We start from the raw sequence: 15,666 nt of genomic DNA on the forward strand, positions 1-15,666 counted from the left end.
ATCCTCGGAGAAGATGTCCATGTATGCGATGAAATTTACAGCAATGGTGGTGTTGTTTTGCCCCACAAGGAGATCAAGTCAAATATTCTGAAGCCAGAAATTGTCATGTGAGTAAGGCCAATGATGTTCAAATTGGTAGTATGTTGTGAGATGAGGTAGCAAATTAATCAGTCTGAAATATGTTTGTTCGTTTAATTTGTTTTCCTTTGTACTTCATCCCATTTCTCTCTTTTTTTTCTCTACGAATCAGTTTTTGGATTAGAGCGAGTGACGCCATTGCATTGATTAAGAAGGTCAGAATCTTTGTAAAGGGCGTATGTTTGGACTGTGCAAAAGTTGTGTATTTTCAGTGTGTATAGAAATAAATTATTGGTTAGTTGTTTCTCCAGTCATTGCAATTCTCACTAACACCAAAACCAAGGACGTATTTTGATCAACAACGTATTGGGGCATCTTATACTGCTACAAAATTGAACATTTATATATTATGGGGTCGAACGAGTGAGTGAGGCCTATATCTACTGGCAAAACCATGTGATGGAGGGACCATAATGAACCAAAATCACTGCCAAAATATCTTTGGAAATAATTGTGAGCATAATTTATTAATGAATTCTTACTCATCTTATCCATTGAAATAAAAATTACTGGGAAGTTTCGATTTTTATCCTTTAGGTTGATTGATGTGCAAGAGGGTTTTATCATTGGATAAAGTTATACTACTATTTTAATTTAAAATTTATCTCTTAAATATATATTTCCATATACAAATGTATATGGCGCTTTGGATGGTAGTGAATTTATTTTCTACTCAACTAAAAAAATGATAATTTGTTTTTCTAGTCAATAATGTTTTTTAATTAATGGGTAGCTTAAAGACATTAACAAATCCAGATCCGCAATTACATGATTAATCAGGACAAACCAAACAATTTTCTTGACTCAGCCCTTAATCATATATCATTAGATTACTTTTGGACTCAATACGTCTATTTAAACTTGCTTACGGTTAAGCCTAGCTTTTAAATTCTTTTTAAATGGAAAATTTAGGACATTAAAATAACTCTTAATAGAATAAGTAACTTAAAGAAAGTAATTATGTCAGACCCCTGACATTAAACTTGCTCTTCTTGATTAGCCAGATTGTCATCCATTTGCACAGTATTACTAGCTTCGTTGGCCTCTGACCTGAACATGACAAATGATATCTCCTGATCATCACTTGGTACATCAAAAAGTTGCTTCCCAGATGTCCCATAATCTTTCCCTAAGATATCATACTTAACATGGTTGGAAATAATACTAACAAAGTTCTCCGTGTACTTGTCAACAGGATTAAGGCCAATGTAGATCAAAACCTCCCAACACTGGAGAAACTGCACTAGAAATTTGGAAAACATTTGTTTAAGATAATCATACGTCCTAACTCTTGACCAAAAAGCAATACATTGAGCCTAAATGTAAATACAACCTCAACATTTGAAGCAGATGAATCTGTATGCTGATTAGAATCACAAATCTTCTCCTTGAAAGCTTTGTGCTTCAAAACTTCTCCCTCTGAGATGTTTGTTCTGCAAATCAATTAAAAAATCATCCACAACCCTCCAATTTTATAAATCAGTTTCCAAACATTACTAAGGAAAGAAAACTTGCATGGCAAGTGTGTTGCTTTTGTGTTGAATGTACAGCATAATAAAGACAAAATACCTAACAAAATCGTTATCCACCATAACAAAATCGTTATCCACAATAAACAAGTGGCAATGTCATGACAGAGCACAAGGTGTTAGTGGTCACCCCAGGTGATATTGATGCGTACCTGAAGAGCAGATTTTAGATCAGTGATACCTTTGCCTCGCTTAAAAAATTGAGCAAATTAAAAAAAAAAGTCAGTCATAATGCTTGATGCATAACAAATTAAAATTTTGAACATACATATGCTTTTTCCCATTAGTCAAAATTTCAGAACTTACATCAGATGAACTTAGAAATGCAATATCAGCATATGAGTAAAAAGATATGCTGCTAACCCAGATGGTAATCTGTAAAACAAATTCAAAACAGCTGAAAAAAATAAGACACCGTATCATATAAAACATTCAATGATGCAGCCAGGACCAATAGCACCTAAGACAACTTTCCACATAAAACAATTTCACCTTTCACCCATAGTTAAACCCCCTCAAACGCGACAACAATGAAAACATTTTCGAAAAACCTCTAACCTGATTTGATTTGCGGAATTCGATATCCTCTGCAGATTTCACCTTCAAGATCACCCAAATTTGATTTGCAGGTTCTCCAAAATGCTTATCCTTAAAGACCAATTTCGAAATACCCAAATCAAACCCTAACAATCACAATTTTAATCTCACTGCCACGTTCTCAGTTAAACCCTAAACTGTCAATGCCACGTTACGCAAGTAAAAAGCCACGTTGCACACCACACTCCTAGCTGGCAGCAGAATCGTTAAATATTTAACGCCGTGACCAAAAAGGATTAACTTGGACACTTTTTTCACAACGTGGGACCAAATTGAACTTTTTGAAAAAGGTAGGACGAAAGTGAACATTTCCCTTAAAAAGAGGGACAAAAAGAGGTATTAAGCCTTAAATTTATGCCGTGGTGTCCACAAGGATTCAACTTTTAGCATTCTGAAGATAACAGAGGCAGACGGCAAGAACTAAAACTTTAAAAATTAAAACCTATAAATTATAAAAAGGCTAATTTACAAACCAAAACCCAATTTAGTCAGAAAAGTATATCTAATTGTTGTACTTCTCAAAGTTTCTAGGACCTTCGTTGCGAACATGTGAACATATCCTTTCTAACCACATAGGTGACAAAGTAAGGTTTGTTTTCTTGCCTTCTACTCTAGATGTGCTTCCATTTACAATCCCTTTCATCATCGATGTTCACTGTTGATACCTGCAACGAATCAAAATATCTCTTATTAAGAAAAATATCACCAGAAATCTAAAACTGACAACCTCATTGGCCCGTTTGAAGTGACCTGGCATGTGCACATGCTGCAAACTATCTTATCCTCTCATATCCAAAATAACACTTCACTGTATAAATTCATCACAATCACATTCCCGCTTCATTCAATTGAGTGGATTATTCCAAAACAACAGACCCAATTTATAATTTTCTCTCTCTCAAGTTCCAATGGCTGTCCAGGCTGCTTCCTTGGTTTCTGCTTACTTGTCTTTTGCCAAAGAGGTTTGCTTCATTCTGTCACATTAGCATATCTTTTCTCTTTTAGTGTTCTATTTGAAGAGATAACATATAACTAAAGCTTTGGGAAATGTGGTTTTTTCTTCATTCAGGGGAAGCCTGGCATGTCTCTTAGGAACACCACAATGTTTGGTCTTTCATTGGAAGACGCTCTCAAAGCGGACTTCAGCTCTCTCTCATTTTCATGCAAAGTAACTATATCGTAACATAATATTACTTCATTTCTACTTTGTTATTACATTCAATTCAGTGTATAACTTCAGTAGAAATGTTACTAACCTTTTAACGTAGTAATATGCTGAACATATCCTTTATTACCTTGTGAATGTAAAATAGAAACACCCTAGGATATAGCTTTCATGGACTTTGCATGATGTGTTGGTTTCTTGTGCATAATGTTGTACTTCGTCAAAACACAAACAAACTTATTTCAATTTACACTTAATCAGAGGGAATTCCAGCAAAAAGTTTGCCCTTTAAGGGTCCAATCAGTGGCAACAACTCCAGGAGTCACAAAGGCTTCACCAGAAGGCAAGAAAACTTTGAGGAAAGGCAGTGTTATTATCACTGGGGCTTCCTCTGGATTGGGCTTGGCCACTGCTAAGGCATTGGCTGAGACAGGAAAGTGGCATGTGATAATGGCTTGCAGGGATTTCCTCAAAGCTGAAAGGGCTGCAAAAGCTGTTGGCATTCCTAAGGAAAACTACACTGTTATGCATTTGGACCTTGCCTCCCTTGATAGTGTTAGGCAATTTGTGGACAACTTCAGGCAATCAGGCAGGCCACTGGATGTGCTTGTTTGCAATGCTGCAGTTTACTTCCCAACTGCAAGTGAACCTACATACACTGCTGATGGCTTTGAACTAAGTGTTGGAACTAACCATTTGGGGCATTTCCTGCTTTCACGCCTGTTGCTTGAGGACTTGAACAAATCTGATTACCCTTCTAGGAGGTTGATCATTGTTGGCTCAATCACAGGTATAATTAACTAAGATGTTCATCAAGAGAAATGCTTTCAACTTGCTATCTGATGCATTCGTTTATAATGCACTATTATGAGATGAAACTAATGAGTTCTAGTAAATAGGGAATGGGAATGATATTCATGGGAATTTCACTGAATATTGAAGACTTAAAAGAGAGTGTCCGTCGTATACTGTTGACATGCCTCTTAGTAGAGAAAAATATTAGCTAGTATCATACTTTTTGACACATTTCTATGAGTAGTATCCACATGATCATCACAAATGATAGACAATGTTTTGTGGATATTCTCTTGTTAGCCATTATTGGTGCTGACGATTTTGTTAACCAAATAGGAAACACCAACACCTTGGCTGGAAATGTGCCACCCAAGGCAAATCTTGGTGACTTGAGGGGACTAGCTGGAGGCTTGAATGGACTAAACACTTCATCCATGATAGATGGAGGATCCTTTGATGGAGCCAAGGCGTACAAGGACAGCAAAGTCTGCAATATGCTTACCATGCAAGAATTTCACAGAAGATACCATGAAGAAACTGGAATCACATTTGCTTCCCTCTACCCGGGTTGCATTGCCACAACAGGCTTGTTCAGAGAACACATTCCCTTATTCAGACTTCTCTTCCCTCCATTCCAAAAGTTCATAACCAAGGGCTTTGTCTCCGAAGATGAATCGGGAAAGCGGCTTGCACAGGTAGTACAAATGACCAATAAGAGACTATGGAGATGGTTATATACTTTTTTGTTGGAATGAGCGTTTGAAGAGTCTTTGTGTCTCATATTTGAACTGTTTTAACCTTGTACAGGTTGTGAGTGATCCAAGCCTAACAAAATCAGGTGTCTACTGGAGCTGGAACAAGGCCTCTGCTTCATTTGAAAATCAATTGTCACAAGAAGCCAGTGATGCAGATAAGGCTCGCAAGGTTTGGGAGATAAGTGAGAAGCTTGTTGGTTTGGCTTAAATGGCATCTTGGCAGCTTCCAATATCCTCTTGATTGAGGGGAATTTGTCATGGGGTTCAATAACATCTCACAATAGTTTAGACCCTTTTCTGATGTGTTTCTCTGATGCATTTTTTAGCAGCTAACTCCTCCTGTCTTGTCTTGATGACTACTCTCGATGAATCCTTCAAATGTTTCAAAGTGCTCATGAAGTTAGGAAATTTGATTACACATCTATCTCAGAATTGGATTCTTCATTGTTTTCCAAATGATTGTTATTGAAATAATTAAAATAAGAGAGTTCAAATTAACCAAATAAGCTTCAATTAATATGCTAAAAGCATTATTCATTCCAAGCATATATGATTCAGTCTCAAGTTAAACTCTATTCATTCCAAAAGTATATGTTGTTAAGTGGATGATGTTAATATTGTCTTACTCGTTTTTTTAGTTATAATCATAGGTAATTTTATAGTTAATTTTATAATTTTATGATGAAATCATGATTTTATAATTTTCTAATTGTATAATTTATAATTTTATAATGTTATAATTTTATATAAAAATCAGAACTTTACTCTACACTTTATATTACATTATACAATTAACTAAAAAGTTAAACACCAAGAATTCAATTGAAAACTACAAATATGGTAAATATGTAATAGATCATAAACATTTATTACTGACTCAATTGAAAGTTTCTGAGTTTAAAGGGACTCAAAACTTAATTAAATTAAGAAAAAATTATAATTTTTAAATAAATTTTACTTTTATCTTGTTTACATAATATTTGAAATTAAAATCTAGTATAAATGTTTCAACCCAAATTTAAATTCGCCCTAAAATCTAGTGTGAAAATGAAAAGTATAAAAATGTTCTTTTAAAATTCTTATACTTTTCTTAAAGATATTATTTAAAATTTATAAAAGTAAAGGAGAGAAAATTGAATTTTGTATTTATTTCGGTAACAAGGTTGAGATTATTTGTTTCTTAAGTTTTGTAAATGAATCGCGGAAGCAAAATCGTAAACATATCATATGTATGTATATCACAACAAAACAAATCTTAAAAAGAATATAAAAACCCCGACAATTATTATTTTTTGTTTTTTTTTGTTGGGTCTATCGAGGAGAAGGTTCATCTGGGAGACACAATACCAAATGAGATGAGTCTAACCATGTAAAGGATTGCCACCACTCTTCATCCAAAGTCAATGGGTTAATGGGTCTTCACCTTTATATAGTGTTCTACTTTCTCATTTCTATCCAATGTGGGACTTAGACTCACTTGGATTCCTAACAATCTCCCCCTCAAGGGTGAGTCCCTTCCACATAGGTACACTCCCCCTCCAGCATAAGCATTTCCAACTAAGAGCAAATTTGTGAAGGCTTGACCCAAAGCGGACAATATCTTACCAATGTGGAGATCTATGTGTGTGTTGAACCTCCCTACACTCTTGAAGCTTACGAACAAATATTGAAAAGGCATGAAGAAGACTCGGTCGAAAATGCCTTTCAATCAAATATGAAATTATAGTCTTAGAATAAAGAATATCTATGTTTTTTATAATGAACAAAAGAATGATTTTATAGTTTCTTGCACAACAAATGGCATAACAATTGCTTTATCTTTATTGTGTTTGTGCTTGATATATGAATTCATTGTTTGTAAATGAATCATGTTTTAAACATATTGAACATATCATTTATGGTAGAAATAATCGGTTAAGCAATATATATATATATATATATATATATATATATAATCTTTTAGATTTCTCGAGATCACTTGTATGCTTAACAAGGGCAAATAGTTGTGTAGTAATCGATTACATAAGTTGTATAATCGATTAAAACACGAAGTTATGCCAATATGTTTCATTAGTGTATTGATTTGTTCAAGAATGAAAATTGATTTGAAAATTTGCTTAAGTGTTGACATAATCGATTAAATAAGTTTCATAATCGGTTAAGTATGTTTCATATGTCAAAATCAATTTCATTTAATAATTTGAATTGTTTTAACGATCAAATAAATTTATTGTTGGCTAATGATAATTATATAATTGATTGTATGCGCTGTATAATCTGTTCAATCAAAACAGAAACAAACCTGAGAGAATATGTTAAAGCAGAAGGAAAAACTTAACAGATTACATAAGTTTTGTAGTCTATTATATTGTGTCAGGATTATGAAAATTCTATAAATAATTATCTTGTGGGTTGTTTCAAAACAATTCAATTGCAATCAATTTCATAACTAAATTGTATTCATTGAGTTTTGATTGCAAGAGCGTCCAAGAAGTGTCTTGAAGAATCAAGGATCAAATTTGGGTTTACACATTAAGATTCTATCAAGAAACTGAGCTGAATTATTTTGATTGAATCTGCACTACTGGAGTGTACTTAGAAGATCAGTTTCATCATTTACAATCTATGGATTATGTTCTTATGCAAGTGTGTTAGGGTAGAGAGTCGATAATGTTCTCATTGAGAGTTGGGATTGTTCTCAAGGTGTTAAGAGAGCTATGTTTGTTCTCTGTGTGGTAAGAGTGTAAGGGTGGTACCCTGACTTGGTGAAGGTTTTCTATGCGAACCTTAAAGTTGAAAATGATCTCATTTGTTCAAGAGTTAAGAGGGTTGACATCAAGCTGGATGAAGCAATTTAGTTAACTATTGCTAACTTCAGGCCAAATGGTCACAAGTCTCACTTAAGCGTACCTAGAATCAACAAAATGACAATATATAAAGCTTTCCTGAGAAACCCTACTAAACCCAAGGACTTCACCTTGTTTAAAGCAGGTGGATTAAGAAGGGATGATCGGCTGTGCACATTTATGATCGTTTAGCTTTTATTACCCAGAGAAGGTATACGTGCACAATTCACCATAGAAGATGTATACCTTATTTATGCTTTAAAAGAGAGATTACATATTGACTAGACTGTTGTTGTTTGTGACCCTATGGTGAAAATATCCAAACAAAACATTGCTAGCCTTTCATATGTTGTGTTCTTGAGCAAAGTCATGCGTCATTACTTTGTTGATCTTACTGATGAAGTGACATTGAGCCATACTAAGAAAAAGCTGATCGAAAAACTTGCCTTCCATCATATGGGTCTAAGGAAGAGTAAGGTTGGATGGACGTTTAAGGATGAACATGTACTTGTGGTTGAAGAAGATGATGTGCCTTTAAAGGTTGACAAGTCATAATCTAAATATACCTTTCAACCAAAGACAGACTTGAAATATTCATGGTCAATCAAATGAAGAATCATTTGGCCAGACTCAACAAGATTGAGAAATCTCTAGTCAAAATCCACAAAAAGTTGGATGATGGATTTGAGAATGCAGAGATTTTTAAGAGTACCTCTAAAGATGAAGATATCGATGAGGATGACCAGGCGAATGAAGAATTCATTGATATCTCTAATTAGAATAGGAATTTGTTTTAGTTTAAATATTTTGTAACTAAGCCATAAGGTTTTACTTTTGAACAATTTGTCTCTATTTTCATGAATATCTAGTTTAATATATTTTGTTGTATGAACAATATCCCGTGTTTATCATTTTAAATACAATTTGGATGGTTGCATTGAGTTCTATACTTGCAATGTCTGAATGGAATGATTGAACTGTATTTGTGATTGATTGAATCTGTTATGAATGTTATAATTTGGAATATCACTTGATAATGTGCTTAAATGTTCATTTTTCATTCATTGATCATACATTGTTACACGATTGCTGCTTATATCATGTTTATTATGATACTAACATTATACACTATTGAGAAAGTTGTGTTTGTAGGTTACAAAGTGATCAAAACAGGATAAATAATCAAACAATATGATTATGATCATATCTACGAAATTTAAGAAATTAAATAGTTTCATAATCTGTTAAAGAATCTAGACTGCGACTTCTTAATCTGTTACATTAGGAATGTAATCGATTATGTTATAAAATTTGGTTCTATATTTTTATAACTGATTTTTGAGTTGTTGGACAAGTTTCAAATGTTCTTATATACATGTTTGGTATAAAACACATATCATATGTTGCATATTGCTCAAATTCGTTTTGAAATCCATCATATATGCACCACTATGAGCTGATAACTCTATTGCAGATGAGTTAACATATATCATATATTATCCTGCATCATAAGCTGATATCTTAATTACATTTCTACAATTATACTTTATGTTTTATCTCCATTGCACACATTATCTTGAGTATTAGAAAATGCACATGTATATTCATTTGAATTCAGTATAAACACTCTAATATGTATTTGTCATATACATATGATATATTGTTTCAAACTACTAAATTAAGCAACATCAATCATATATTGCTCAAACAATGTTATAGTGCTACATCTCTTTATGATAAGGGGAGCATCATATTCTTAATGGTTTGTAAGTATTTTTTATGTTCTTCAGCACATGCTTTATTCTATGTTACTTGTTCTGCCATATTTTGTTAATGCCTAAAGGGAGAGAGTAACTAAAAAACATGTTTCTTGTTGGTCATCATAAAAAAAAAGGAGATTGTTGATAGGGAGAGCTATCCAACCCTTTCTATGTTTTTTATGATGAACAGAAAAATGACTTTATAGTTTCTTGCACAACAAATGACATAACAATTGCTTTATCTTTATTGTGTTTGTGCTTGATATATGAATTCATCGTTTGTAATTGAATCATGTTTTAAACAAATTGAATATATCATTTCTGGTATAAATAATTGGTTAAGAAATGTATATAATCTATTAGATTTCTCCATGTCACTTGTATGCTTAACATGGGCAAAAGTTGTGTAATAATCGATTACATAAGTTGTATAATCGATTAAAACATGAAGCTATGTCAATATATGTTTCATTAGTGTGTAGATCTGTCCAAGAATAAAAGTTGATTTGAAAATTTGCTTTTAAGTGTTGACATAATTGATTACATAAGTTTCATAATTAATTAAGTATGTTTCATATGTCAAAATCAATTTCATTTAATAGCCGGAATTGTTTTAAGGGTCAAATAAATTTATTGTTGGCTAATGAGAACTATATAATCGATTGTATGCCCTGTATAATCTGTTAAATCAAAATAGAAAAAAACCTGAGAGAATATTTTAAAATAGAAGGAAAAAACTTAACATATTACATAAGTTTTTTAATCGATTATATTGCGTCAAGATTCTAAAAATTCTAGAAATAACTGTCATGCACGTTGTTTTAAAACAATTCAATTGCAATCAATTTCACAACTAATTGTATTCATTGAGTTTTCATTACAGGAGTTGAGCTGAATTGGCTTTACACATCAAGATTCTATTAAGAATCTAAGTTAAATTGTTCTGATTGAATCCTCACTACTAGAGTGTACCTAGAAGATCAGTTTCATCATTTACATTATGTGGATTGCATTCCTGTGCAGGTGTGTCAGAGGAGAGAGCCGAGAGTGTTCTCATTGAGAGCTAAGATTGTTCTCAAGGTGTTAAGAGAGTTGTGTTTGTTCTTTGTGTGGTAAAAGTGTGAAGGTGTTCACGTCTTGTTTACTATAGTGATTTTGAGTGGGGTGAGAAGTACATTGAGAGAGAATATCTTTGTATTCTTGTCATTATAATGGAATCCCTTCAACTCAGGTTATTGAAGGAAGACTGGATGTAGGCTTGGTCAAACCAGTATAAATTGCTTCTGTGAATCTTTCTCTATCCTTTCTCTTTTATTGTTGATTCATCACTAGTTGTTTTATTGATTTCAAGAAAACCAAAGATTTTGCAAAAAGCTTTTGAAAAGATCATTTTTTAAAGCAAAATCCAATATACCTCCTCTTGGTTTGAGATATAAGGCATCTCCATAAGAGTTGATGAAACATATTTTAGAAGCTTGGTTGGAAGTCTAATTTGTCTTACATTTATAAGGTTTGACATTTTATTTCCAGTTAGCATGTTGTCGCGGTTCATGCACTATGCCAGTGTGGTTCACTTGAAGTCAACAAAAAGAGTGGTGAGATACATCAAGGGGACTATCAATTATGGAGTTAAATAGTACAAGTGGTGTTATTATTCGCCTTGTTAGAATTATTCGCCTTGTTCATACTTGGTGTTCATTTCCTTGACCAAAGTATGTGGTTTGATGTCCGATTAGAACATGAATTCGCAACTAGAGTATCAATTGTCTTTTGGGGGTCTCTGGTATACTCTATGGTTTTAATAGCCTATCAGTCAGAGGCCTCTAAAGAGTTTATATATGACTAAATAATTCACGATGATACTGTACAGGAGCAAAGATTAAGTGATGCACCTGCAGCATCATGTGCAGGATTATAACAACAATCAATTTTCACCTGAGGGGAAATACAATTAAGTTTATGGAGGCATTGCATTATAAAACATGGAAAAAAGTACAACAAAGGCAAATTACGAGGATGTTGTTCAAATCAATGGCTCTATATAATGATGGTACACATGAAGTATGGAATTGTAAACCAATTTGAACAACACCAAGGAAGACTAAATACAATGTTTTAACAGAGATGAAAAAATCTGCAGAAAGTCTTCACTGGCACCTCATTTTACCCGAAGTAAACAAGCAATAGGATTGGTTCATGCAGTGGCTTCGGGAACTGGGATATACCAGCCATGGTGGATCTCCACCGCCTTCTTCCTTCGCGCAAGTCGAGCCTTTCGATTTGCTCCAGTGTTTCTGTGCAGTGTTCCTGCTCTCACAGCTTTATCAATTGTTGAGTATGCTTCTCCAATCAACTTCTCAATAGGGAGGATTTCTCCGGATACTGCATCTTGTTTCTTCTTCAGAACTTCCAGAGCTTCCAAAACCTGATCAAATATTATTATATCAAAGCTAGAAGTTAAGATGGTAGCACAGAAGACAAGAGTTATTAACACCAGTTCTTCTCACAAGAATTAGGAGTGGTATTGTCAGAGTATTTTATGTTTTAAGCAAGATCAGAAGCGTTTACTGCAGTTTAATGTACCCTTAACTACAAGACACAATGTTAAATAAGACAAATCTTATTTTGCAAGAGCTCAACATAAGTACTGCAGTTATTACATTGGTTATCACATAAAGATTCACAATTGTTTTTGGAGTCTAATATTGGGTTAGAGTAGACTGAGCTTGCACAAGTAATTGTACAAGAATACTCAATACTGTTATACTAACAGAAACTAGGAAAACTAGTAAAGTGTTTTATATCATGCATGTCATACTAACATGAGTCCTATTTTTCTCACCCTTTCATCTTTTGCTGACAAGCCCAACTTCTTTAATTAGAAGTTTCCTGAGAAACTAGAAGAATGCTGCAAGAGGTGGAATCACCTATGGGTTGTAGGAAGACATGCCATACTTGGTATAAACAAATTGCTCTAAATAAGAACAATCATGTCATACACCCTAGAGTGTGATGCCAACAGAAAACCAAAGTGTTTTTCTCAAGCATAGCTTGGTACAATTAAAAGTAGGGATGAAAAGGATATTAAGCACTATCTGTTGCAATAATTTATAAGGATGTAACCACTTAATTTTAGACACTAGTAGAAGTAAAGATTTATCACAATCTTTTCCCATGAAAGAAAAACATTAAATTAGTGTGAACATAAAAAAAAATTAATTAAAAAAAATGAATGACATTCTTATTCTTTTTCAGTTTATACTAGCAACCTACCACAGTCAGTGTAAGTCCAAAGTCTACCGTATCATCTTCTCCTTCATTGCTCTCATACTCCATATCATTAACATGTATTTTTCTTCTTTCTCTCTATCTCTCCTATTTCTAACATATTGTAAGCCCATATTTCCCAGTGGGAGTCAAGACAGTTTCACATTAAAGACAACTGACATTACTTCATAGCAAAAGTACAAATACAATACAACTAATTAATCAAATTAACAATTGAGTGAAACTTGATAAGATTTAATTAAAAAAGAGTGACTACAAACTACAGGGTTCGGAGCCTAAAACATTGAATTTTTGACTCATCTTCAGGTGAAACAACATATATAATTGGTCATCCACAACACATAATAATGAAAAAACTAGGTTCCATTCTATATAGAATTAACTTATACATAGGCTAATTTAAAAAATTTATCTCATTCAACTTTTCCAAAAACCAATTTTAACTTGTGTATAAGTGAATTTTAACTCATGAAAAAAACTTAATTCATTTTACCTTTATTATTAGTGAGAATTTATCTAAACAAGACCTAAAACTGTCTTCTGAATGTCTGAGGATGAGTTTATGTGAAATTGAAAGTAGTGAAATGTAAAATAGAAACAACATAATATAATGCAGAAGGGAGCATAGTTGGAATTTAATTAGATGCACTACCAGTGTAAAGATCTTTTATACTATTTATAATGTTGGTGAGATTGATGACTTTTCTTATAACTACTTCAAAAGACATACCTGGACCGTTTCTAAAAAATTGACTGTACACATAATGTTTGAAAATTAAACACATAATTAAAATTCTATAGTTTAGACATTTTTAAACAAACAAAAATGAAATTAACTTCACCATTCTTAGTTAAGATCAACTCCATGCCAAACAAAAAAAAAATGCAAGTTCTTCAGTGTAATCTAACAAATTCAAACCATTCAATTGAAGCATAAACCAAACCAAAACAACTCCTTTTACATTACAGAGAGCTTTCACCTTCTTGGTACGGGTTTTTATCTCAGATTTACGAGCTTTGTTGTAAATGCGTCGGTTCTCGGCTTGGCGAGCTCTCTTCACAGCGGAGTCCACCTTTTTCTTCGGGGCAGCCTCGCAAACCACAGACGCGCGTCTTTGCACTGTGCTCAGCGGCAAGCAGTTACCTGAAAACAAACCAAACCCGACACAGACCCACAATTGAAAACTCCACAAAAACCGAATCTTTCGCGTCTTCTGATGGAAATAAGGGAAAAAAGAGAAGCCCCGTCAAATGGGGTGGTTGGTGGAAGGTACCTTGTGAGAAGAGAGGGAGAGAGAGGCTTTTGGAGAAACTGAGAGAACTGGAATTGGAAATGGGATGGGAAGAGGAAGTGAGAGAAATGTTCTTCATTTGGGAGGAAAGGGTAACCCATGAGCACGAAACAGCGGTTGCCATATCTCTCTGTGTGAGTAAAGAGGCGATTCTCTCTCTTATCCGATGAGAAAAGATGACGATGATTGGTGTTTGTTGAACGTTCTATGCGATATTTACATACTACCCTTACTGTTTTCTTTATTACAAATTTTTGTAAATATTTTTAGAAACCAAATTGCTTAGCTACGAGGTTGTATTCCAAACTATACACATTCCTAGCCAGAAATAGTTTCTTTCCAAGTAATTCTGAGATTCTGAGCATGGGTCAATATTTAGTCTTAATCAGATATTAATATTAATATTATGCAGCTGCAAAAAATTTCAAATACACAAATTAACTCTCTGTTTTATTGTATATTCTACTTAATTTTCACAAAGTTTAAAAACACAACGTCCACTACTCATTTCTATGATATGTTTTTTCACAATCACCATTAAAAGTTTTAAAATATGTTCGAGAACCTATTTATAAAATTATTAGATGACGTCGTGAAAATATTTTAAACAAGTTTTAATGGTAAAATTAAATTCAACCGTATTTTAAAGATAATATTCTTTTAACTTTTTTTTCCTCTTTCAAATCAAACACTATTTATTTATCTTTTCTTTAGATTCTCTTTCACCCAATTTAAAGGACATAATTTTATATTTTAAGTCTTTCTCATTCTTTTATTTTCTACCGTGTCAATTTTCACAGTTCCATTCAAACAAAATAATTAATTCATATTATAATTTTACACATACTATACTAGGATACTTTTTTACTATTAATTTGACTATTATGAACTGATAATATTATTATAGAATATTTGTATTTTAACATTTGAACGCTTTATTATATATATTATTAATATTTTTCTTTATATTATAATAAGTGGACCTTTTTTTAAAATAAACATTTAATACCTTCTTACAAAAATATCCAAGAAATATTATTTTGACTATTATGATAAGATAGGATCATTCTTCAAGTACCTTTTAACATTTTAAATTTTATTTATATATAATTACCTTTTAACATTTTAAATTTTATTTATGTATAATTAGTATCTTTATTCATACTATTATAATAATATTTCTACTCCTTTTTATTACAGTAAACAATTGTTTATGAAAAAGTAACTTAAACATTTAATTTGATTTCAAATTAAATTTAGACCATAGCATTTAACCTGTATTTGTTTTAAGGTGTGTAAGATCTAGGAAATCAGCAATGCAAATCTCTGTCACATCACCATTAATACACAAGCTACGTCACTATTCCGGGTAATTAAAACCCACTTTGCACTGCATGCACGAGCGTCACGTGTCGAGTTGGAAACTTCTGAAATCAGAAGTGGGGGTGCAGGTGTCAGCAGAGGAGACGCTCGTTCGTCTGGGATTTGAATGATCAAAAAT

At 32.9% G+C, this 15,666-nt stretch overlaps 2 protein-coding genes across 2 annotated transcripts; one reads left to right on the plus strand and one right to left on the minus strand.

Annotated features, from left to right (window-relative positions):
• Positions 1–3,067: 3,067 nt before the first annotated feature.
• LOC124831226 (protochlorophyllide reductase, chloroplastic-like) lies at positions 3,068–5,435 on the plus strand. Its single transcript, XM_047305147.2, has 5 exons — positions 3,068–3,226; positions 3,334–3,432; positions 3,691–4,219; positions 4,561–4,919; positions 5,032–5,435. The coding sequence occupies exons 1-5, from the start codon at positions 3,173–3,175 to the stop codon at positions 5,185–5,187; spliced, it is 1,197 nt and encodes a 398-aa protein (XP_047161103.1). The 5' UTR covers positions 3,068–3,172; the 3' UTR covers positions 5,188–5,435.
• Positions 5,436–11,531: 6,096 nt separating this feature from the next.
• Positions 11,532–14,363, minus strand: PRPS20 (chloroplast 30S ribosomal protein S20). The gene is made up of 3 exons (XM_047305146.2): positions 14,148–14,363; positions 13,854–14,017; positions 11,532–12,010 (listed from the first exon to the last, which is right to left on the minus strand). The coding sequence occupies exons 1-3, from the start codon at positions 14,287–14,289 to the stop codon at positions 11,780–11,782; spliced, it is 537 nt and encodes a 178-aa protein (XP_047161102.1). The 5' UTR covers positions 14,290–14,363; the 3' UTR covers positions 11,532–11,779.
• Positions 14,364–15,666: the final 1,303 nt, after the last annotated feature.

This window comes from Vigna umbellata, chromosome 9, assembly GCF_029865625.1.
Source record: "Vigna umbellata cultivar VRB3 chromosome 9, Vumbellata_1.0, whole genome shotgun sequence".
NCBI classification, from domain to species: Eukaryota; Viridiplantae; Streptophyta; class Magnoliopsida; order Fabales; family Fabaceae; genus Vigna; species Vigna umbellata.